General features: G+C 41.4%; 1 protein-coding gene across 2 annotated transcripts in view; it reads right to left on the minus strand.

The window, feature by feature from the left end:
• Positions 1 to 24,702, minus strand: part of PPP4R1 (protein phosphatase 4 regulatory subunit 1) — a 51,741-nt gene that overhangs the window by 2,485 nt on the left and 24,554 nt on the right. For both annotated transcript variants that reach the window (XM_040479405.1, XM_040479404.1), the window contains exons 10-17: positions 18,819 to 19,342; positions 12,389 to 12,561; positions 10,968 to 11,063; positions 8,273 to 8,458; positions 6,422 to 6,583; positions 3,346 to 3,446; positions 460 to 580; positions 228 to 362 (exon numbers count right to left, since the gene is read on the minus strand). In XM_040479405.1, coding sequence (XP_040335339.1) covers positions 228 to 362; positions 460 to 580; positions 3,346 to 3,446; positions 6,422 to 6,583; positions 8,273 to 8,458; positions 10,968 to 11,063; positions 12,389 to 12,561; positions 18,819 to 19,342 — 1,498 coding nt within the window. The remainder of the gene's footprint in view (positions 1 to 227; positions 363 to 459; positions 581 to 3,345; positions 3,447 to 6,421; positions 6,584 to 8,272; positions 8,459 to 10,967; positions 11,064 to 12,388; positions 12,562 to 18,818; positions 19,343 to 24,702) is intronic.

Below are 24,702 nucleotides of genomic sequence, written 5' to 3' on the forward strand. Positions count from 1 at the left end.
TGCACACATGTGCCATGGGCCGTGGACCCCGAGCACCCTCTAGTGGATGGCTGTGGGATGGGCAAGGCAGACACCCAACTCCAAGGAACAGGTGATCCTGTGAAAAGCCACCTGGCAAAACTCTGTTCCGCAGGGATAAGAAACAAGGTGTTGAGAGGCCAAGAGTGAAAGAAGAAACATAGCTTTAGATAGAGAAAGGGGTCACAAATGGGTAAGTCTTCACTTACCTGGCAGACAAAGACAAAGGCTTGCCGACCAGACCACTTGGGACATCTACCAAAGTTTTCTACAAGCTCATTGATGAGGTCCACTCCAAACGTGGGTGGCGTGGCCACGTGCAGCTTCTTCACCATCTCACTGACCTAAGAGGGTGAACACACACAAGTGAGGAATGTCTTCTGTTCTAAGATCTTATTAAATAGTTAGCTGTTCTAAAATTATAAAAATTTTAACACATACCAACTTGTAGGAAATCCAACGAACAGAAGAAACTTTATCTGCACATAGATTCAGAGCAATGGGACGTAAATAGTCATAAACATCTCTGGGACTATATAATTCTAGAAGTAAAATCAGCTGTCTATAAAAATGAATTATAAAAATAAAAATATAATTACAATTTTAAAATAAATAAATGAAAACAGGTTAATCATGTAAATCATCTGTCCCACTGGACACTTGTCTGTAAGACAAGTGCATGCAAAGACTCATGATTAGTGTGGTCTCTCATGCATAGAGTTATTTCCAGTCTCCGTGTATCTGGAAATGCATCTAAACGCTATGCGAGTTCAAGTAGCTCTTGCCTTCTGAATGTAAGGGAGACAACTGCGGCATTCTGTGTCCGCAGGGACTGACACAGAGCAAAGCATTTCCTAGTAGGTTCAAATGGGACCCGGAACATGTTTTTTCCACAGGTATTGTCCAGATACTGAGATACTTCCACCTATAAATCAGTTTTCTAAATAAGAAGTTCTGGCGGCATCAAGTAGCCTGGTGTGGAACTGCCAAGGCTCTGAGCAGCTTTGAAGGGAATGGCAGGCCTACGAGGGATAAGAAGTGAAGAGGTCCTCTACCTTTAGCGAGTGTTCCTATTATGTCTCGCGAGACCTGAAGAGTGACAGTGTCCATGACGCTACTCTGAGTGGACGCAACAATGCCCTTCAAGAAATACCTCAGATACGAATGAGACTTTTGCCTTTCAGGTTTTATGGTTAAGATTATTTACATTTGTAGTCGGCAGGGAATAAGCTAGAGGCATGAATATACATAATGCAGCGATGACCAATGTACCTGTGTATACATACAAACATAAATCCTTAGAGACAGGGGCACACTTATCAACTCTTATTTTGTGACACTGCAATCTTTCTTGTTGGCCTCCCCTCCCTGGGCGCACACCACATGAGCCAGTCTGGCACCAGGTAAGCAAAGTGGAGAGGCCCCTTAGCAGGCAGGAGATGACTGACACATGTTGGGGGACAGGCATCAACCCCGCGCACTCCCCTCCTGGGTCCTTCTCTTTACCCAGCTCGAGCCTTAAGGCGCTGACGGAGGGGCAGCAGAGCCTGTCCACGCCTGGGTGCAGGCAGACACTGCAGCTGGGGGCAGAGGAGAAGAGCAAACTCTATTCCAGGGAAAGGGGTAGAGAACCTTCCAAGCTGAGACCCTGCACTCATAACAGGCACAAGTCTCCTTCTGCTGAGGAGGGGCAGGAGCCTCTGCCCAACACTGACCATAGACACAAGGCAGAAACTGGATGTTACAGGGAGAGGGCAGAATTCTGAGAAAGCCCAGGCACACAGGGCCTCCCCAAATAACCAAGATTCTCCCCTTTTCCAGCACGAGCCAACCACGTCCTCACAGCAGCCTACAGCCAGGGGAAGGGAAGAGACCCACCCGTTTTGCAGGGGTGCACGAGAGCTGAGGGAGGAATGCTAACACGTGAAAAGGCCCCCTGGCACCCCAGTCCCCACCCTCAGCAGAAGGCACTGGCAGGCCCCGGCGAGAAGAATCAAAGCGTATCCTGCACCGAAGGCAATCACAGCAACAAGCCCAAACCCAGCTTGCTCCTGAGTAGATGGACCCAACCCTCCACACTAAGGGCAGAAGAGGTGTGCCTATTTACAGTCCAAACCTGGCAAGCCAGAACTCAGTGGACTGACACCTTTAAGGTATGAAGAAAACAACAAACAACAACCCAACCTGGCAGTCCCGATTCTATATCCAGCAAAGATATCTTTTAAAAATGCAAGTGAAGTCTGGAATCCGGAACATATACAGAACTCCTACAACTTAACCCAACTTAAGATAAACCCAATTAAAAAACGGGCAATGGATCTGAATAGACATTTCTTTAGATTATATACAAATGGTCAACAAGCATATGAAAAGGTGTTAAACACCACCGGTTATTAAGGAAATACAAATTAAGATGACCATAAAACACTGCTTCACACCCACTATAATAATGTCTATAATCTTTTTAAAAAAGGCAAATACCAAGTGTTGGGGAGGATGTGGTAAAACTAAACCCTTGTACATTACTCATAGGAATGTAAAATGGTACAGCTGTTGTGGCAAACAGTTTGGTGGCTCCTCAGCAAACGAAACGGAATTATCAAATAACCCAGCAAATCCACCACAAAATAACTGAAGATAGATAGGTGTTCACAGAAAAACTTGTATTTGAATATTACGGGCAGTACCAGTCACTTCAGCCAAAAAAGTAGAAACAACCCAAACGTGTATCAATTGAATGGATTTTAAAAAGTGGTACACAATGCGGTATTATTCAGTCACAGAAAGTAATAACGTTCTGACACCTGCTACAACATGAATGAGTCTCGAAAATATTCTGCTAAGTGGAGAAATCAGACACAAAAGGCCACATGTGATAAAACTCCACTTATATGAAATGTCCAGAACAGGCAAATCCATACATAATAGGTTAACAGCTGCTAGAAGTCGAGGGCAGAGAGGGATGCGGAATGACTGGGAAAGGGTATGGTGTTCCTTTTGGGAAGATGGAATGTTCCAGAACCAGAGAGTGGTAATGGTTGCATAACAATGAACCTACTACATCTCACCAATGGCAAATTTGGTTATGTGTATGTTATCACAATAACAATAATAATAATAATAATAATAAATGGTGAAACAGGCTTAAAAAAAAAAGCTGAGAAAATTCACTGCTGTCAACACTTGCATTTCAAGACATATTAAAAGGAATAGAACATCAGACAGACATTTGTATCTACACAAAGTAATGAACAAATCTAGAAAAGGTAAATAGAAAGTAAGTAAACATCCCTCCAAAATATAGTCCAATAAATTGTTAGAACTTACTCAGCCAATTCAGCTCGAAAGCGCCAATTTCTACTATTATCTGTCACCAAAAACTCCTGAAGTTGATAAAGATATTCTCTTCTTTTGTCAATATGAAGAAGCTGAAGTGACAAAATGAAAATATGCACTAAAACAATATATGGGCATTACTACTTTTATCACACTGCTTGAAAACGACTACAATAAATATAGTTAATTCTTCTGAAGGAAAACAGATATAGTAGGTACATCTAATTGTTCTAAAACCTGTTAAGTTCATTTCTCCCTGATAATCCCATTTACCACCAAGAGTCTTACCCTCTTTTGAAATACTTGTTCTCTGGGCCATGTGTGACCTCCTCTGAACCCTACAGCACCTTGCGCACAGCTTTATGGTAGCAATGACCCACTTTGTTCACTGGACACCCTTGTTACTGCGAACTCTTTGAAGACAGTAACGTGCTCCTCCTCAGATACATGAGCCTAGTGGATGGCACCGTGATGGCACATGGTAGGTAATCTATATTTGTTGAGCGAAAAGAGTGAATTTATCCCAGTAACTGCTCTACAGGTATGGTCAAGTAGGTTTATAGTCAGCAAGGGGGAAAACCATAAATGTGATACCAACAGAAGCAAACTTAACTGTACATCAAACAGGTAAGAATCACATAGAAAGAAGTACTCTGACTATACATGTTTGTGGGATATGCTCTAAGGACAAAGTGCTGAAGGAAATCTTGAATGTTACTGAATTGAGTTGATGTCAGAATTATTATTGGTGCAGTAATTCTGAAACTACTTCATGTATGTTGTAGAACTGAGCAAACGACTTAATATATTCATGTTAAGAACAGTTTTTTACCATGAGAGGAAAGAAAAAACACGAAGTGGAAAAAGGAGAGGAATTCGTATGGGACTGGAAGCTGAATGATCGAGATGAACTCAATAATTTAAACACAACAAACCAAAAAAAGCCCCCCACCTCCCCCGCCACTCCCCCAGCTCCTGTCTGTCCCCTGAAAAGTAAAGGAAATGACACTATGGGAGCAGTGTGCATATCCAGTGCCTGGGTCTTGGCTTCTAAATACCACTCTCCACTCTCTAAATACCAGGCTCCTTGGAGAAAGAGCTGACTCGGGGCTAGGGGAGAGGAAGTCCTCAGAGGTGGGCCTGGAAATAAGGATGTGCTTAAACGTGAGGGCACAGATCAAAAGGGGCACAGAAGTCAGCTTTCAGGGGTTCCTGGTAGCCAAGCTGATGTTCACAACCAAGGACAAAAATGGATTACACTAAATAGGAAAAGAATTCTGAGAAAAAAAGAGAGAGAGGGAGGGAGAGAGGGAGGGAGGGAGAAGACAAGGAATGTAAAGAAAAAAATATCTAAAAAAAATAAAGTTTAAAAAAAATCTGGAGTCCACACACTAAAAAACCTTCCAAAAACAGGGAGGGAGAGAAGGGAAAGATTAGCTTTACATGAGAATGCCAACTGATAATGGAGAAATTATAAAAATAGAAAATCAGATTTTTACAACCAACACAGTAACCACTGATTTAGGCAAGGACCATGTATAGATGCACAGATGCAAAAGCCCTGTGTGAGAGACACGGAGGAAAAAGACTCACCCCACCAAGTAATTATTATTATTTTTAAAATTATTTTTATTTACTTTATTATCTTTTTGAGAGAACAAACAAGCATGTGAGCGAGGGACAGAGAGAGGGGGAGAGAGAAGCAAGGCTTACCTAAAGCAGGGCTTGTGTTTTACCCGACACAGGGCTCAAACTCACCCAGCGCGGGGCTCGAACTCACGGAGCGCGAGATCGTGACCTGGCTGAAGTCGGACGCTTAACCGACTGCGCCACCCAGGCGCCCCTAACCAAGTAATTATTAATCACAAAGTTGAAAGGTTGTTACAACAGAGGAAACGTGCTGACATAATCAAGTGACCAGAGTCAGCATCACCAGTGATGATGTTCCTCCCAATAGGATACACAGGCAATGTGCCTGCAAAAAAACCTGTGTGACCCGAGTCTCACGGTGTATCAATACTCAGACAAATTCAAATTGAGAGCATTCTGGAAAACAGGTGGGCCTCTTCAAAAATGCCAATGACAATAAAGACAAAAGTCAGGGAAACCATCCTAGATTGAAGAGGGCTAAAGAGATACAACATTTAAATTCAATATGCAGGGGCACCTGGGTGGCTCAGTCAGGTACATGTCCAACTCTTGATTTTGACTCAGGCCATGATCTAATGGTTTGTGAGACTGAGCCCTGCATCTGGCTCTGTGCTGACAGTGCAAAGCCTGCTTGAGATTCTCTCTTCCCCCCTCTCTCTGCCCCCACCCCCCGCTCTTGCTCACCTGTTCTCTCAAAATAAACAAACATTTTTTAAAAAAAGTAAATTCAACATGCAATTCCTGATTGGACTCTGATATTTAGCGGGGGAAGCTATAAAGGACATTACTGGGACAAGAGAAATTTCAGTGTGATCTGTATAAAATGTAACACCACGGTATCAAAATTTTTTTAAAAGCAGGATTACAGTACTTCTGTACCTCAAAACCTCAAACTACAAGAGCCCATTTCAAGGTTAAAGTCTAAAAAACAACAGTATTCCAGGACTAACAATTTTTAAGACGATAGCTGTTCATCTGCAAGGCCAGAGATCTACACCAAAGGACTGAAGACTACTGGGAAATTTTTGGACTCCTAAAATATCACAAAGCCTCCAAACTTAATGTTCATGGAATTTCTGTATGTACTTTCAATAACTGTATGTGTGTATTGTATTACTGAATTGTATGTAATTCAATAATTTGGGGGGGGGAGTACAAGTGTTTGTAGTCATGATATAACACCGTTTAGAAATGAGATCTGGTGTAAATATTCTAAATTAAAAATTAAAAGAACACCAGCAAAAATGATGAGAACAGGACTATTTCTTTTTTTAAGTCATTACATCTATCAACTCATGGCTACATTTTCTGACGCATGAACATACAGAGACTTCATCTTGGTGGAAATAGAAAATCAAAACTTTCAGTCCACAGTGGAACTTTAGTGTGTTTTTATGCAGAATAATTTAAAAGTTACCTTCAGAAAATCATGCAAATGTTTAAGGACACCTATCCTGACTTCGTCGAGGTCTTTCAAAAATCCATTGAAGATCGGAACCAGATCTGCAGCCGTCAGCTGATCTCCGAGAATAACTGCCAGCTCATGGATGGAGAAGGCTAATGTCCTACGAACCTTCCACTGCAGAGACAGAGAGGACCACGTTCACAAGCGAAGCACACAGTACTGAGTGCTTTCACTCTCAGTACATGAAGGCTAACTTAACATCGGAACGTTACCAATCTCTAACAACTAAAGCAGAATTGAAGTAATGGAAGTAATAGAAGTAATAGATCCTCAGTTTGAAATGTATGCTATGTACCAAAAACTGGCTGAGAAAATTTCAAAGCCCTGCACAGTACGTATTCTCTCCTTCCATTTACGAAGGGAAAAATGATTGGAAATCACTAATGGCATAACCTCTGTAGTTCTCTGAACCCCTGATGGCCGATTTACGGATGTGTCCCATATCCATCATCCTCGCTTGACTGTTCCCCTTCTGATTCCTGTACAGCCTATCTTGGATTAAAAATTAGTAATAAAACTGGTTGTTAAGGAAGTGACAACTAAGGAAATGTAAGAATAGGAAAACGTAGGGAAATTTACATTAAAAACATGTTTTTCTTCACATTGTTTTAATTGTAAAATGTTTATTACTTTGTTACTTACCTTAAAACACTCTGCTTGAGGAGAAGCTATTTACAGCAAGCTCTCTAGACCCCGTTCTTGAAATAAAATTTTGCACCCACATTCAACACATCAAGCAGATGAAGGCAGAGGTGTTCGGATGGAGCGGAGGGGACAGAGAAGGCATGAAGCCCTAGCCATCTAGGGCCTTCCTAGTCACCAGGAACCCTGAAAGGTCTGTGGACTGATGATGGAAAACCACCAGCACTCTGGAAATTGGGCCTTTGTGGCCCCTGCCCAGTTCTACTAGTGAAGAAGTGTGTGAACACAGGATAAATTCACTTCACCCGGACCCTGGCTTCCTAAACTCATAGGTCAGTGGAAGAAATGAAACTATGTTCTCTCAAGATTACTTTCATCTCCTACCTTGCTTAATCAACAGCATGATTCCTTGAAAAATGCATTAATTACTAACACATTTAAGAGAAACTCATTCATATCGCAGCATAAATCAGTCTAACCAGACTGCTTTCTTAATAACCGAGAGATTAAATTTCACTGAAGGAACAGATTTTGTGCAAGAGGGGCAAAATTTTGGTGTACAATACAGAAACCAGACCTAATGGCAGGGGAAGTTAAGTCAACAAAACCTGGGAAAAGAGCCACAAAAAATACACAGATATCCAGACAAGATGACCCGGGTCAACACTTCACATTTCGTTTTCTTTCAGAGAGGGCGGTGGTGGTAGCGTGTGGGTCTGGACAAAGTGTGCACAAGTGCATGCACAAGCACGCAGCACACACGGAACTTCTCCCACCTTTATTAATGCAACGCTCCCTGACCCAGGGCCAGAGCTCAGAAGTGCTAACACTACTCATACAGCTCTATTAAGGTCTTTAAAAAAAATCAAAGCAGCCATTTACAACACTATGTCTGGAATGAATCTATACATCAACTTCAGACAGTAACACATTTGTAAGTTAGGAACTTCGGCACGTAACTGTGATGATAATTTCCAAACGGTGGAACGTGGACCGTACAAAAAGAAACCTCTTTGGTATTACTTCTGAGCTCAGGCCCAATATCCCATAACACCAAGTATTTGCTGTAACATGGACAGAAATTCTAGTAGGTCTTGACGGGAAAATCACCACGCCTTCCATCCACGCACATGGTGCTTATTCCTCAGCTGCCCTGCTCACCTGCATGTCTGACGCCAGTGTCTCATAGGTCTCTCTCAGGCAGTGCCAGTTCTGCCTGCCGAGCGTCAGGGCCACGCCGGGAAGGCTGTATGCACAGTGCTTAGCAATCTCCGTGTCGACCGTCTGGGCACGAGAGGGGTCCGTCATAGATAAATACTGATCTAACAGAGCCTGAGGCACAACATCCTAATGAGGAGAGAGACACCACAGTGATTCATTTTAGCAGTGTAGACATAAATCAGGCAAACATATTTTTAAATTTATTAAATTTTTTGTTTTGTTTGAGAGAGAGCGAGCGTGAGTACCGGGAGAGAGGCAGAGGGAAAGAGAGAGAAAGAGAGACAGAGAGACATCTTAAGATGAGAGAGAGAGAGAGAGAGAGAGAGAGAGAATCTTAAGCAGGCTCCACACTCGGTGCAGAGGTCGATGTAGGACTCTATCCCACGACCCTGAGATCATGACCTGAGCCAAAATCAAGAGTCGGATGCTCAACCAACTGAGCCACCCAGGTGCCCTAAATGTATGAATTTAACATAGCATCTCAACTAACAGAGAAAAACCCAGTCTCAAAGTTTTAGGTATCTACTAACTGAAAAAAGGTAAGAAAAACATGCTAAGGGAAATACACAAATAAACAAAAGCAAACCTAGAAGAAAAATGGTTAAGATCTTAAAACTGGTAACAGCCCAAAGGATGATTAGAACTGATCACTAAATTTAAAAGAAACATTATAAGACCAGCACATCTCAAAGATTGTAATGTTTGCAAAGACTGTAAAGTTTGATGTAACCTAGTACATGTGAGAAAACAGGCATTCATGTGCACTATTACCAACATGCATTTTTATAAAAACACCACCAAAATTTCCAATTTTAGATGGGAATTGAGCAACTATCTATAAATATTTATTTTAAATTTTTTTAATGTTTATTTTTGAGAGAGAGACAGAGAGAGAGTGCAAGCAAGGGAGGGACAGACAGAGAGAGAGAAACAGAATCTAAAGCAAGCTCCAGGCTCTCAGCTATTAGCACAGAGCCTGACACGGGGCTCGAACCCACAAACAGTGAGATCATGACCAGAGCCGAAGTGGGCTTAACCGACTGAGCCACCCAAGCACCCCATCTATAAAAATTTAAAGTGTATAAACATCTAATCATCTGTATAAATGTGAGGAAGAGAAGGACGTATACACAATCTTGCTCACGTATATGTAATGCAGCTCTGGAAGAATATACAAAAGAAATGCAAAACTGGTTGCTTTGGGGGCAGCCAAATGGATAGAAGAGAAAAGCTGAGAAGGAACTATCACTGACTGCCTTTGTACCTTTTGAATTTTGAACTACGTAAACTTATAAATCTTTTAAAAGTAAAATGGGGCATCTGGGTGGCTCAGTCGGTTAAGCGTGTGGTCTCGCAGTTTGTTGGTTCCAGCCCTGCATCGGGCTCTGTGCTGAAAGCTTGGAGCCTGGAACCTGCTTTGGATTCTGTGTCTCCCTCTCTCTGCCCCTCCCAAGCTCACACAATGTACTGTCTCTGTCTCTCTCTCTCAAAATTAAATAAACATAAAAAAAAAATTTAAGTAAATTAAAACAGAAATAAATTCATTAAAAGAATGAGACAGTCTGTTTTAACTTGAAAATATCTCTACAGGAGTGGTTAAAAGACTGTTTCACAACGCTGTGAACACCAATTTTATTTTCAATAAACAGAAAAAGAACGTACACCATCTGACCTAGGAAATCTGCAGTCCCAGAAGCAAATGCCACACATAATCACAACGAGTGCGGCACTGCTTGTAAAATCACAGGACTAAACCCGGAGGCGAGTAAGGAACCACAAAAGGCGTAAAGTCTTTGCAAGACAGAGGCCACGCTGCATGGACACTGCGCTCCCGTGGCGGGTGGGGGTGGGAGTGATGGCAAGCACGTGGAAAGATCAACACATGCACGCACGCACGCAAGGTACAAACTACCATATTCCAAATATTCCATCAACACATTTTCCCATGTTTAAAATTTCTGAAACTGGAGTGTAACTTGTCACTGATGGCACTTCATGTGGCTTTGGGACATTTTTTCATTACTGTCATCCCTGAAATCGAGCTGTATCTTGTAATTCTTGGCAAATTAGGCATCATGACATACCTAGGTACAACGGCATGATTCTGTCTCCGACAGACAAAAAGGGGTGTGCATGCATGTTTCTGTACCCATGAAACGTTTATGAAGAAATCTACGAGGAGCTGTGATCCGTGGTTACTCCAAAGGATGCTATCACAGGTATGAGAAGAGGAAGATTTCTGCTTGTGTTTTACTCTATTTGAATTTTCTTATCGAAAGTATGATATACTAGGTCTTATTTTTTTTTTTTTAATTTTTTTTTCAACGTTTATTTATTTTTGGGACAGAGAGAGACAGAGCATGAGCGGGTGAGGGGCAGAGAGAGAGGGAGACACAGAATCGGAAACAGGCTCCAGGCTCTGAGCCATCAGCCCAGAGCCCGACGCGGGGCTCGAACTCACGGAGCGTGAGATCGTGACCTGGCTGAAGTCGGACGCTTAACCGACTGCGCCACCCAGGCGCCCCACTAGGTCTTATTTTTAAAAAACTTACCGTAAGAAGGACCAAATTCAGTGGGAAATGGGTTTAGAACAGGAAGGGACAAGACCCACACCACATAAAGGCTTGTCACTCACCTGTACTTTAGATCTCCTCTCCTCATCAGGGCTAAAACTGCTGTTGGTGCTCAAGTCCGAGTCGTTATGAATATAGCGAAGGGCAGAGTCCATATTCTGTTAGGAAAAAACATTTACATAAACAACCGTCCCTTCTTAAACCTTCACTTCACTTAAACCATCTTACTAAGTTACCTACCTTTCAAGACTGCCAGATGATATACATACATAAATTCTTCATGCTTTTAAAAGCTTGTAAACATACCTAAGACCTCTTAAGAACTTCCCCTAAGTCAAACTCGAATAGGTTGCTAAATGTATGAAAATGAATTCCAGAGTAAGCTCATTAAAATGCAAATTTAGAAATAGTTTTGAAATGGTTCAAATATCTAAAATTAGCTTATTCATTAGATAGTATTTAGAGGGGGCTTTCGGTCAACGTTTTAAAGGCCATGGGAGGTCATACGTAGCTTTTCTTCTACTGTTTCTCTTCCTGGCTATCTCTTATTTCACAAATACACTTTTTTATCAGCGCCAATAAAACCTCCAAAACACACAAAACACCTTCTAAAATGCAGAGGTATCACAGTATTCAAATCTCCAATGCTGACAGGTGGCCAGGGTTTCATTCTGAAGCACTGGTATTATAAAAGATTTCTAACTCTACCAGATGTCACCTAACAAAAAACAAAACAGAAATCCACTGACACTCCAAGAACCCTCTCCATCCCCGGTGTGTATGTAGGCACTCTTTTCCTGAGCTTATCACTCAAGCTGCTCTGATCTGTGACTGTTGGAGTCTGGCAACCAGTGGTGTATTGCTTATCCTTTATTTATATAAACAAGGGATAAGAAATACTGATACCAAATGATGCTGGCTGGGGGTGGGGGGGGGAATGCAGGAGGAGATCAGGGAAGGATCACACAGAACAGCTCCAAGTACACAGCAAAGATGATGCTAGTAACAGTACCCACCCTCACACTCCAGAGTCCAGATAATGCCACTGGCCCCTCCGCAACATGGCCTCAAGTCCCGATCTTCCGCTCAGAATACTGTGTTGCTTGCTGCAGTGAAATGGTCCGAGCAGAAACAAAGCACCTCTCCAAAAAGAAAAGGGAAGAGTTAATTATTCTTGATAAAGGGCTTTGTTTCCAGTAAGACTATTTCACTGCAGTGAGCTACGTTAACACATTGAGGCTACTCAAATGGTCGTGTAGACAGGATCGGGATTTACGTCTCCAAGCACTGAACATGACACTAACGTCACAAAGACAGGATGCGCTGACGACTACTTTTACTTTACGCCAGAGGGAGAGCTGAGGCAATCAGCCACAAACGGAACGTACTGACGCGAAAGTGACCGGCTACAACTATTCCCCAACAGAAGACTTTTCGGACTGGAACTATTCTCACTGGATAAACGCTCGACTGAGTGCGTTACCTCAACGGCATCGCTGATTAAAGGCACGGAGGCGTCGTGAGTTGTTTTACAGTTTGGCAGCTCATTCGCACCCAGCGCGTCCTGCCCGTCACTCCTCTTCTCGGCGTCGCTGGCCTCCTCACGGGCGTCCAGGCTGGAAGCGCGCAGCGCGGCGGACAGCACGTCCACTTGCGCTGTGGGCGGAACAGGGAGAGGGCGTGTGAGCGGCAGAGCCGACAGTGCGCTTGCCAGTTTTTTCTCCGTTTGCATTACAGGTTATCAATGAAATGCACACTTTTGTGACACTGCCATCAGAAAGCTGAAAAAAAACTACTGTGGTAAATCATTAGTCCTTCAGGAGAAAAAGGAGAAAACTAATATGCTTTCATGAGATTAAAAATGTTTATCCACTACTGTACATTATTCTGCGTTAGTATGAAAGAGAGAAGCTATCTAGTTTTGGAGGTACCTCCAGTTTATTAAAAGGAGTCAATTTCAATGTAAGTTAACTATGTTTTGGTAGTGCAGGAATCGAACTGACAAGGCTTACTTACTAAGCTAGTTTAGCAGAAGAGCAGTCACACAAGCCCTGCCAACATAAAACAACGGTAATTACAAAGATTTTTGTTGCAATTACATTTCAACATCTCATATCTTATCCCAGTTTATTTTCCCCTACTTCCTGTTGAACATGCAATTAGTGACTTAGACATCCCAAATTGAGCACTGTCTTGCTTGCAGCAAACCAAAATGACAAATTATAGCACCGTCTACATTTCGAGTTACATTTTCTTTTATAAAAGTGATTCAAAACTGAAATAAGGCATTCTTCCTTCCCCAAAAACGAGACACTTAGCAAAAAAACAAAAAAACAAAAAACAAAAAAAACAGAAAAAAAAAACAAAAACACTGCTTAGAGTTCACTTTAAGTAACAATTCACCAGGAAGCTCAAAATATAGTAATTCATCAATTTTAACTTTGAAGTTAATTAGTACGAAGGTCAGAAAGTATGTCCCCTCTCTACTTAAAGATTATAAAAAAGCAATCAGAACTCTCTCACTAAGACAATCTGTTACTGTGCTACAGCCATCTCTGACACTCAAGCCCAAGCACATTGGGAACCCGGAAACGGAGATGCAAGAGACATACAGGATGAAGTTCTAGTCTATTAGGTCATTAGTTGCTAAATTAAGTAAGTAAACTGAAGGTGTTTAATCATAAAAAGTCACTCATGAAAAGTATGCTCATTCTTGTGAGAATTCCAGCTGTAATCTTTACTAATCCTTATCATTGGTTTAGTCCCCCTTCTGGAATCTACTAAGTTTCCAAAACAAAATCACAACAGTACTAAAAGAGACTGTACAACACCTAAAAATTAAAATGTTTTGTCCCACATAAAATGCATGCGGTGTGTATGAGAGAGAGCCCCAATGGATTTTAATTCTGCTTCCCTGGAAGTAAGTGATTAATGAAAGCCTTTCAAGGAAAATGCCTTACGTGAGTCATTTATCTCTACATGGACCACATACTTCTCTTTCTCTATTTGCTAAAGACAGAGTGTGTGAACGGAGGAGGGACAGAGAGAGAGGGAGACACAGAATCTGAAGCAGGCTCCGGGCTCTGAGCCGTCAGCACAGAGCCTGACAAGGGGCTCGAACTCAGGAACTGAAAGATCATGACCTGAGCTGAGGTCGGACGTTTAACCCACTGAGCCACCCAGGTGCCCCTCCCTTTGTCTATTTTGATGTTTGTGCATTCATAAAAGTTTAAATGAGTTACACTGTGACATTACCTTCCTCAAAAAATTGATACATAAAGATCAGAAAGACAGAGCCTAGTGCTGATTCCTGAGGAACTCTGATCTGCTTCAATTCTCCAACCAGAGAATGAAGCAGATTCTAATGCCTGCCTAACGCTGACCTTTTAGAAGGATCCACCACCATGACAAATTTAAGAAAACAGAACACACACGTCCTTCATCAAGATCTGCATTTTACTTATAATACAGATGGAAACCCCAGGAACCGGGGCTGGTTTCATCGTGGACTGGTGAAAGAAACACAGACCCTAGTGACTCATGCTCAGAAACAGGGACAACCTAGAAACTTCAAATTTTACTCCCTGAAGAAGCTGGTAGAGTTAGGCCAAACCTTTATAATCTCTAACTCTTCCACATATTATACTGGTGGGTAGTCACAAATTCCTAACCATTCATTGATTTCAATCAAGAAACATTATTCTGACCACAGCTACCAAAATGGCTCAATTCTCCCACTGGGCCTAAATTGGGTAGAAATCTGTATTTTGTGAGCCTAGGCATTTTTTCCTTTTGTAGTCCATGAATCCAGCTAGAGTAAACCAAGCTGGCATCAATAAGGCTACTCAGTCAGAGTTCAATCCTGAATCAGCTCAGCAACAGAGATTTTGTAGCTGCCCTAAACAAAGACAAAAAACCCTCAAATTCCCTTGGTAAGTATTTTAGAAAAGGGGATCTCTTATGCCTTCTTTGCATTTGACTATTTCCCTCTTTGGCCTTCCATGTAGGCTACGTTTCTGTTCTAGAACACAGAAGGTGTTCTTTTTCTGACTAGAAGATCTCATTCTAATCCCTGGAAACACTTGAATTTTTTGACCAAAAAACCCACAAAGAAAAAAAAAATCCCTGCTTTGAAGAAGGTTAAGAGTTAAAGTAGCAAGACTGTTAAGCAAAGGTTGCCTTAAAAAAAGAAACCCTAGCCTTGTTACTGCTTCCCATGACACTGCCCGCTGGACAGCTAGCAACACAGGAAAGGAACGACTGACACAGAGGCTTGGGCACTTGGAAACCCGACTTTTGAGCATATGCCCTAAAACACTGTCTCTGGGCAGTGTGCTTCCTTACCATTCTATAGCCCAGCTGACAAAAATCTACACATGCAAAAATTACACATGAACTACTTATGTAGTAGTTCCGTAGCTGGGCAGCAGTTAGTGTCCCAATTTTGGACTAAAGTTCTCTGCCTTTCAAAAATGTGGACGTTTTCTGATAGTTTTGAAGGAAATGGCTACCCCAATGGCAGAATCAGAAACGAGAAAGCATCCAAAATTAAGGTATATCCCTTCAAAACACCCTCTGGCTATGGAAAACTAAGGCACGGTTACTGAAATTAACAGAAGTTAAACATGTCCTCAGATTTCAATAAAACTACAAATTCAAGCATTCTGTAGCCTAAGCAGAAAATGCCCAACACGGCCCACTGATACTTTACTGTAGAACATCTGACACAGGCAGTTTGTGCATCAAGTGTCTCATCCTTCTGCGCTCTCTGAGGCTGGGATTTCTGTCCGGTTTGCGGCTGCTACATATTTAGTGCTTAGGAAAGTATCTGGCACAATAGGAGTTGCTCAGTAAGTAATGTTGAGGGAACGAGTCCATGCACAGGTTATACAAGTGTCATTATTACAGGCAGAAAGGATACCATAACAAATTTAAATTGCAGCAGGCTTAAGAGATAATTTAGAAAGAAAACTGACTAAATCACAATACAGTATTTGTGCTGAAATCTCTCAACTGCAGCCTGTAAATTTATGGTACTATTTTAAGTCAAACAGCATTAGCCATCTTTGGAAACACAAGGTCATATCCTAAAACTCGCATGTACATGTAGGTCTTTTTAAAAAGCACGCTATGCATAGCACTTTTAGCTATTTATTAAAACATTTTAATGTTTCAGTTGACATTTGTTAGTGCTACGATGGCAGAGAACTAGCAGGTACTATAATGCAGTGAGAGCCCCCAGAACAGGCCAAAAAAGCTGGGCTAGCCATCTTTTTTTCATAAAAATGGAGCATAAGATTCATTCAAAATAGCAGTTACTAAAGCCTGATCAACTGAATAAATGAATAGTAAAATTTGTAAAGCTAAAAGCTATAAATGTTTACCAAAAATTGAGTACCCTCAGCTATGAACATCCTTAGTTTGAGGTGTAATTCTCTGTGTCTCACTGCTCCTCATCTGGGGTGGGCAAGTGTGGAAGGGGTGGAGACAAACTACTAAGGGAAGATTCTGACGAAGCTTCTGACAAAACAAAAGCCTCAGTAGTTGGTACATCACCAAGCTGTCATATACTGTGGAATCCTGGGTCATGGGTAAAGATCAGTGACAGAAGCCACACTGAGAAATGAGCAAAGAAAGTGGTAAGATTATTTTTCACAAAAAATAATCTACCATGAGATAAAAAACAGGATATTCTATTAGAAATATTCCATCCTCTGTTCTTGCCCTTGTTTCATTATATAGTAAAAAGGAATGATCAAAATAAATAAAAAGGCATGAACTAGTGATACATGGAATAACCAGGATAAATCTCAAAAACATGACGCTAAGCGACAGAAGTCAGACTCAAAAAAGGCTTATATTACTTGATTACATTTATGTGGCCTTCCACAAGAGGCAAAATGACAGGAACAGAAAACAGGTCAGTGGTTGCTAGTGGCTGGGCAGGAAAGGACTGGCTACAGGTGCACAAAGGAAGGTTCTAGGGTGATGGTAACAGTTCTGCATCTTGACAGTGGTGAGGGTCACACACAACTTTATGTGCGTCTACTCTTACACAAATGTCCCTTCAGAAGGCTGGATTCTACAGATCTGAATTATATTCCAATAAACCTAACACAAAAGGTTAAAAATGAAACTGACCATCTGCCAATTAAATAAAAATAACTTTCAGGGGCACCTGGGTGGTTCAGTCGGTTAAGCATCAGACTTTGGCTTAGGTCATGATCTCACAGGCCATGGGTTCAAGCCCCACGTCTGGCTCTGTGCTGACGGCTCAGAGCCTGGAGCCTGCTTCAGATTCTGTGTCTCCCTCTCTCTCTGCCCCTCTCCTGCTCTGTCTCTCTCTCAAAAATTAACAAACACTTGGGGAGCCAGGGTGGCTCAGTCGGTTGAGTGACCAATTTCAGCTCAGGTCATGATCTCACGGTTTGTGAGTCCGAGCCTCACGTTGGGCTCTGTGCTGACAGCTCAGAGCCTGGAACCTGCTTCGGATTCTATGTCTCCCTCTCTCTCTGCCCTTCCCCCACTTGTGCTCTGTCTGTGTCTCAGAAATAAATAAACATTAAAAAAAATAATAAACATTCAAAAAAATTTAAAAAAATAACTTTCAAATGTCAAGGATATGAATTTGTCTTTAGTCAAATCATTTTTCTCCAAGGGTAAAATTATAGAAAATCTCTGAAAATGATAAATTAAAGCCAAATGAAGATAACTATGATTTTAACCACCACGGATATAATGTTCAAAGTTTAAAGAAGCAGGTTTTGTATGTTTTAGAAGAATACTAAAGGTATCCCTTTATCTGCTTTAAAAATGGGTATTTCCTGGGGTGCCTGGGTGGCTCAGTTCAGCATCCGAATTTGGCTCAGGTCATGATCTCATGGTTCTCATGAGTTCAAGCCTTGCATCAGGCTCTCTGCTGTCAGCACAGAGACCGTTTGGATCCTCTGTCCCGCTCTCTCTCTCTGCCCCTCCCCTGCTCACATGAGCTCTCTATCAAAAATAAAAATAAACGGTAAAAGAAAATGGTATTTCCCAACACTGAGCAAACCGACAGCTTAGAAATTTCAGCTTCTGAAACTAACAAGAAAAAGGAAGAAAAGAAAACCCACAGTGATAGATCTGAAGATGAGTAGTTACAGGACTTTACCAAAATTGTTTTTTGTTTGGAATACTATTTCACTGAGTGGTTACAGAAAGTCATGAGGAGGGCTTTAGTCTTCAAAGGGAAAGACAACACTTGCATCGGGTCCCAGCCCCAGTGGGCAGAACAATGGGGACTGTTCCAGCGTGCCTCATCTCCCACAGACTGCCTTAGAACATATTGCCCCTTAGAAAGAGGCCCCTCTTTATTCTAACATCAAACAACCTTTAGGGCTATTGTTCACAATGAAAGAATCTGGGTGATACACATATAACCCAATGGAAAAAAAGTCAAAACTGAGAAAAAGAAATCCAGTTGACTCTTATACATGTTTATGGCTCTTAAAACACCACGTTCCACAGGAAACATATCTCTGTCTGTTACTAGACCACAGTCCCTTCTTAAAAAGGAACACTGCATCTGCTGCTATTGTATAAAAAAGTTAATGAAACCCAGAGCAAAATGGTTAAGGCAGGGCTCCAGATTTGAAATGGTACATGTAAAGCACGGTTTGAATGATTGTGAAAATTTCAGGGCGAGTGATTTGTAAATCAACAAATCTGTATATGTATGCTACCATCAGAAACACAGGGATGAGCTTGTCTAAATGAAATTTACGAAATAATCAGATTAAGCGTATTTACCAAGACAAGAACACATGACGATGGTGAAAACAAATTCTTAAAAGGCAATTTTTCTAGGAAAAAGGGTCACCAAATGATAGTTTATATCAGCTTTAGGGTAAAGAACTTGATGGACTCTTCCATACCTTTAACGTCTGGATCATCAATATGCGGCTCTAGATTTTCTATCATTTCTTCAAGTTCCTTTCTGGTGGCCATAGTGATATTTGAAGAACCTGGTATGGTGACTTCAGGTGTTTCTTCTGGTCTCTCTGGGCTGAGTATATTCCCAGAGCCCTGCTCAAGCTCTATATCTAGATCTATTTCAGGAAGAGGAGTCCTCCAGAAATGGAAGGAGTTGTACAATTCCTGATCTAAGAGAGCTGAATCTGGTGAGCTGGTGCCACCCTCTGGCCGTAATGTAGATTTGTAGTTAGCGGGCTTTTTATCATTCTCATTACTAGCTGCTTCCTGATGAGATTCTGAGGACAAAGTACAAAGTAAAGAGCTGTCCATTGGAACACTTATTTCACCTGGAGATTTCCTAGATGTTTCAGCATGTTCTTCCACCATGTTTTCCAGTTTGACACTGGAATTACTAATACTGGGATCTGAAGAAACATCCTCTGGCCTGATTTGTACATCCTCTGGGACTTCTTGATCTCTGATCCTTTTATTGTTTCAGTTGGGGAAAAAAGAAATGAAAGTATAAAAATAATTACTGGAAAAAACTCAATGAAAGATACTACATTAAACAAGTTAAATATTAAAAAGATTATCCACACAAACTGTATAGTTTATGTACTGGTAATGCTTCTTTTTCCATCAGTTGTTCTGTGTTCAGAGATGTAAATATCTGTTAAGCATAAGTCTAGATATTAAAGTATTACAAGAGTTGGAAAAGATAACACTGTAGAATCCCAGGATTCTTAAATGCCATGCTAATTTCAATAATAAACTAAAGAAAAACTGTAGGAAGATAAATTCCTACAATGCATTTAAAAAATGATCTGATTCTGAGGATTATGGTATTGCCACTGCTCCAATGACATTGAAAAGCTGAGAAATAAAACTTACTTGTTTACATAAAAAAGGAAAAAACCTCTATAATAGTGTTAGAAAAGATCCTTACTATCTGACAAAATGTTAAAATTCACTTAAGTGTAAATAAAGGTTTTTAAATTTCTTCCACTCTTTCCAGCTCTACTTCCAAAGATTTTTTTTCAAAATAGAGTCACGACTTAATTGATAAGGACAGATGGTACAAGCTCCTAAATTCGAGTCCACTGATTATTACCATCCATTGTCTAAACTAAAGCGCTATAGTAAGTTTGAATGTTTATCCCTTATATTTTATCTGATTCAATTAAATTTAACAAACACATATTGAGCACCTACTAGGAGCCAGGAAATTAAGCCAGTGCTGAGGATCCACATGGGAATGAGATGCAGGCCTTGTCAGGGTGATTACAATTGGAGGCAGACAGGAGAAACAAACATGCAAGCCAAGTACCTGCCACACAGAGTGGTGAGCACTGTGAATGGAGCTGAAATTCAAAGGCTTAGAGGAAATGACAGGAGTGGTGTTTGGAAGAACCAGTAAATGTTTACGAGGCTAAGGGGAAGAAAACGCACTCAAGGAAGAAAAAGCATATGCAAAAGCAGGAGTGACAGAGTAAGTATTATATACTCAGAAAGCCACCAGGAGTTTCTTACAGCTAAGAGAAGGGAATGATGGGTGACCAGGGTGAAAAACTTCACCAGCACCACCATGTGCCCTGCCAAACACCTATGGAATGGATCCTATGGGCTACAGGGAATAATGTAGGAATTAGGAAAACTGCATTTTACATGCGTTATTTTTGAGAGAACATTCTGGAAGTGGTGTAGGAAATGGGGTGGAGGTGAGACAGAAGGCAGGGACAATGGGAAGGGCGGTGAGAGGCAATGATGACTTTGTGAATGAAGGCAAGGCTGGGGCTAGAGAAGAAGTAAACACATTCAAATGATGACAAGACCAATAGGGTATATTTACTTGTTCCATACTGGGGACAGAAAACAAAAGGGAGGAATCTGGAAACTGCCAAATTTCCGGCTAGGTGTGACAGAACAGATCCTGGTAGCACCAAATGAAAGTGGAAAATGCCAAAACAGTTTAATGAGAAAGCTAATGGGGTTCTGGTTTGGACAGGCTATATGAGCTATCTAGGGTGCATTCCAGGTGGGGATGCCCACAGGAAACTGGTCAGACACCGGGGACAGATCTGGAGGTCACCAACTCAGAAGGATGTGTGCGGGGCTTTGATGCATGCAAGGCAAGAAAGATCAATGAAAACACGATGGGCACACAGTAACAGAGTGGGGGCATTTTTCTCGTGATGCCTGAGAGAGGTGAGCAGAGATGTAGCAAGTGCAGACATGGGAGACTGGCAAAACCGATGAGAAAGCATCATCTTTGGAGAAGAAAGAACATGCGCTCAAGAACACAGGTGCACAAATTAAATGGGGAAAGAGCCACCTCTTTCTAAGGAATATGAAAGGGAAGTAAGGATGAGTGGTGCAGGTCAATTTGAAGGTGAACGTGAGGAAAAAAAATTAAAGGTGCTCCCTTGAAACAGCATGTGCCTTTAAACAGACACAGTAAAACATACTAAACAGGGGCTCACCAGGACCGAGCAAACCGAAGGGGACGTTAACAGCTGTGTAATATCCCAGGTAAGTAGCCACCGAGAAATGATCAACTCCCCCCAGTTGGGCTTTATCTCATAGTAATGTTCACATTGTTTTCCAAAATATGTATTTTTAAAAACACGTGATTATTGTAAAGAAACTTCAAAAACATAGAAAAAAATATGTTAAGAAGTCATCTGAAAACATACCACACAATGACAGCATTTAAATGCTGGTGTTTCCCTTCTATTCTTAGGACTACAGTCAGTCAGGGTACACAGGGTTACAGTCAGGGTACATAGGAGAGTTGTTACACCTGTGGGAGCGCTGGGCCCCGAGATCTTGGCCCTTGTCCCCAGTGCCCGCACTGCACCCCCATAAACCTGGGTTCGGATTCCAGTTACTCCTTATTCATGCAGAAGGGATTGGCTGAGACAACCTGTAAGATTCCTTCCCTCTCCGAAACTGTTCCTGAAGCTAGTGCTGCCATGCCAAATCAATTTCTCCTACATGAGTATTTTCCAATCATGTGCTCCTTATTGGAAGACATCGTTTTACTTTTGTTTAAAGAATTTTAATGGGATAATTGGTGAAATTTGAATGGAGTCTCTAGATTACTGTATTGATGTTAACTTCTTAATTTTGGTAACTGGACTGTGGTTTTGTAGTCATGTCTGCATTTTGAGTAAACACATGCTGAAATATTTAAGAGAGGTAAAAAGAGTATCGTGTCTAAAACATTTTCAAAGAACTCAGGAAAAACAGTGAAGCAAATATAGTAAAATATTCCCACTTGGAGGATCTGAAGGTATATGGAATTCTCTATACTATTTTTGCTATTTTTTGATATGAAAATTAAATTTTTAATAATTACAGTAACAAGACATTGCTTGGTGGGAGTGTGGACTAAAGGGGTTAAAACTTGTAAGACTTCATCTGTTACATGATAAATTAAAAACACCTGCATTTCAAATACACAAAAAGAATACAATTAAAAGCCCATTCAGGGGCACCTGGCTGTCTCAGTTGGTGCAGCATATAACTCTTGATCTTGGGGTTGTGAATTTGAGCCCCACATTGGGCATAGAGCCTACTTAAAAATGAATAAATAAACTCATTAAAAAAAAAAAAGTCATTCAGTATGTAAGAACTATTCCACGGGCCTGAAGTTCCTTGATTACTACTCTTACCGTGGCATTAAGATTAAATTTTAGGGGGGCCTGGGTGGCTCAGTCGGTTGAGCTTCCGACTTCAGCTCAGGTCATGATCTCACAGTCCGTGAGTTCGAGCCCCGTGTCAGGCTCTGTGCTGACAGCTCAGAGCCTGGAGCCTGCTTTGGATTCTGTGTCTCCCTCTCTCTCTGCCCCCAGCCCCCAATCACATTCTCTCTCTCTCTCTTAAAAATAAAATAAAAACATAAAAAAGATTAAATTTTAATATTCTTAGCCAAAATGAAGAAGAAGAATGGCCAAGTCATTCTATTTGCCTGATGTTACCATACTAGTCTGTATTTAAAACTCCTAGTAAGGGGGTACCGAGGTGGCTCAGTCAGTTGAGCACCCGACTTCGGCTCAGGTCACGATCTCGTGGTCCGTGAGTTTGAGCCCCACATCGGGCTCGCTGCTGTCAGCCTGTCAGCACAGAGCCCATTCTGGATCCTCTGTCCCCCTCTCTCTGCCCCTCATCTGCTTGCGCTCTCCCAAAAAATAAGTAAACATTAAAAAAACAAAACAAACAACTCCTAGGATGGTTTTAAAGAGACAAAAAAATTCTTCCTACTATTAAATTCTGGGAAGAATGACTACATGTATGGATAACAGTTGCTTCAAATTGTCAAAAATATAAATTATCTAAACACTGAATTTTCCTAGAGCTAGGTTAACAGTCAATGCAAGATCAAGCTGCTAAATACCAAAATTCTGATGTTCTTAGTTGTCAGATTTCCAAATGCTATCATACAAGCAAACATTGTTTTGAAACCTGGGGAGACCTCTGATTCTGCAAAATGAGATAATTATCCTATCTCCTAAGAGATGTAGCTAATAAGAGCACGAGAGGGTAAGCCAGAAATTTCTGTAACAGAATCTTAATTTTCCTTTAGCGTCTACTTAAGTTTCCTATTAGAGACCCCAGGTCTACAAAAATAAGTACGTTATATTTCAAGGAGAAAATGACCTGTGGGACATCTGGTTAAAGAAGTTCTATATCCTGACATGAAAGAAAAGAACATAAACCTCTTTCTAGTACTGTGAAATAAATAAATGGAGTTTTCGCATTAGTGAAATAAATTTTTACCAGCAGCAATCTCACCTTCACACAGTTGGCATTAGGCTAAAGTGACAAAAACTGGCCTAAGTGGCATAGCTACGTAAAGCTTCTGAGATTAAATTATTTCCAGAGCGCCTGGGTGGCTCAGTTGGTTAAGCGTCTGACTTCGGCTCAGGTCATGATCTCACGGCTTGCGGGGCTCTCTGTTGTCAGCACAGAGCCCACATTGGATCCTCTGTCCCTCTCTCTGCCCCTCCCCGACTCACGCTCCCTCTCGTTCAAAAACCAAGAAGCATTAAAATACATTTTTTAAAGAAATGATTTCCTTACAATTCATTCAGGGTTTATTATGTGCCAACCACATGCTAGGCTCAGTGAAAGTGTTCTTTTACATGAAAATAAAAAAACTAGATTGCCAGAGCAGATGGACTTGTAGTCTACTAGGTGATATCTGCAAATGCACAACTGAAAAGCTATGGATCAGAAATTAGAACTCTCATTCCAGTGCTAGTGTCAGCCAAGATGCAAAAGCTCTGAATTTCCCAAAAACTCAGGAAAAGATTCGTGGAGGTAGTGAGTCCAGAGACAGCAAGCATGCTGACATTCACTTTGTTACATGAGATATGGGTGGAACAGAACAGCTCTCGAACAGAAAGCAGGGAGAATCAAAAGGACATAGTGTATTCAGAGAATAATATAACACTTGATTTGACTAAGAAGAGAATGCTTATTTTACATAATTTAAAAATGCAAACTTAAACGTTTAACTCTGCTTTTGGAAGCAGCCTTTATTAATACCTTCAAAGCATTAATAGCCTGATCTAGGATGAGTGAAAGATAAATCTGGTATATAACGTCAGAGGTTTAAAATCCATTAATGGGGGCGCCTGGGTGGCGCAGTCGGTTAAGCGTCCGACTTCAGCCAGGTCACGATCTCGTGGTCCGTGAGTTCGAGCCCCGCGTCAGGCTCTGGGCTGATGGCTCAGAGCCTGGAGCCTGTTTCGGATTCTGTGTCTCCCTCTCTCTCTGCCCCTCCCCCGTTCATGCTCTGTCTCTCTCTGTCCCAAAAATAAATAAACGTTGGGGAAAAAA

Source organism: Herpailurus yagouaroundi, unplaced genomic scaffold, assembly GCF_014898765.1.
Source record: "Herpailurus yagouaroundi ecotype Mexico unplaced genomic scaffold, PumYag 142, whole genome shotgun sequence".
Lineage (NCBI taxonomy): Eukaryota > Metazoa > Chordata > Mammalia > Carnivora > Felidae > Herpailurus > Herpailurus yagouaroundi.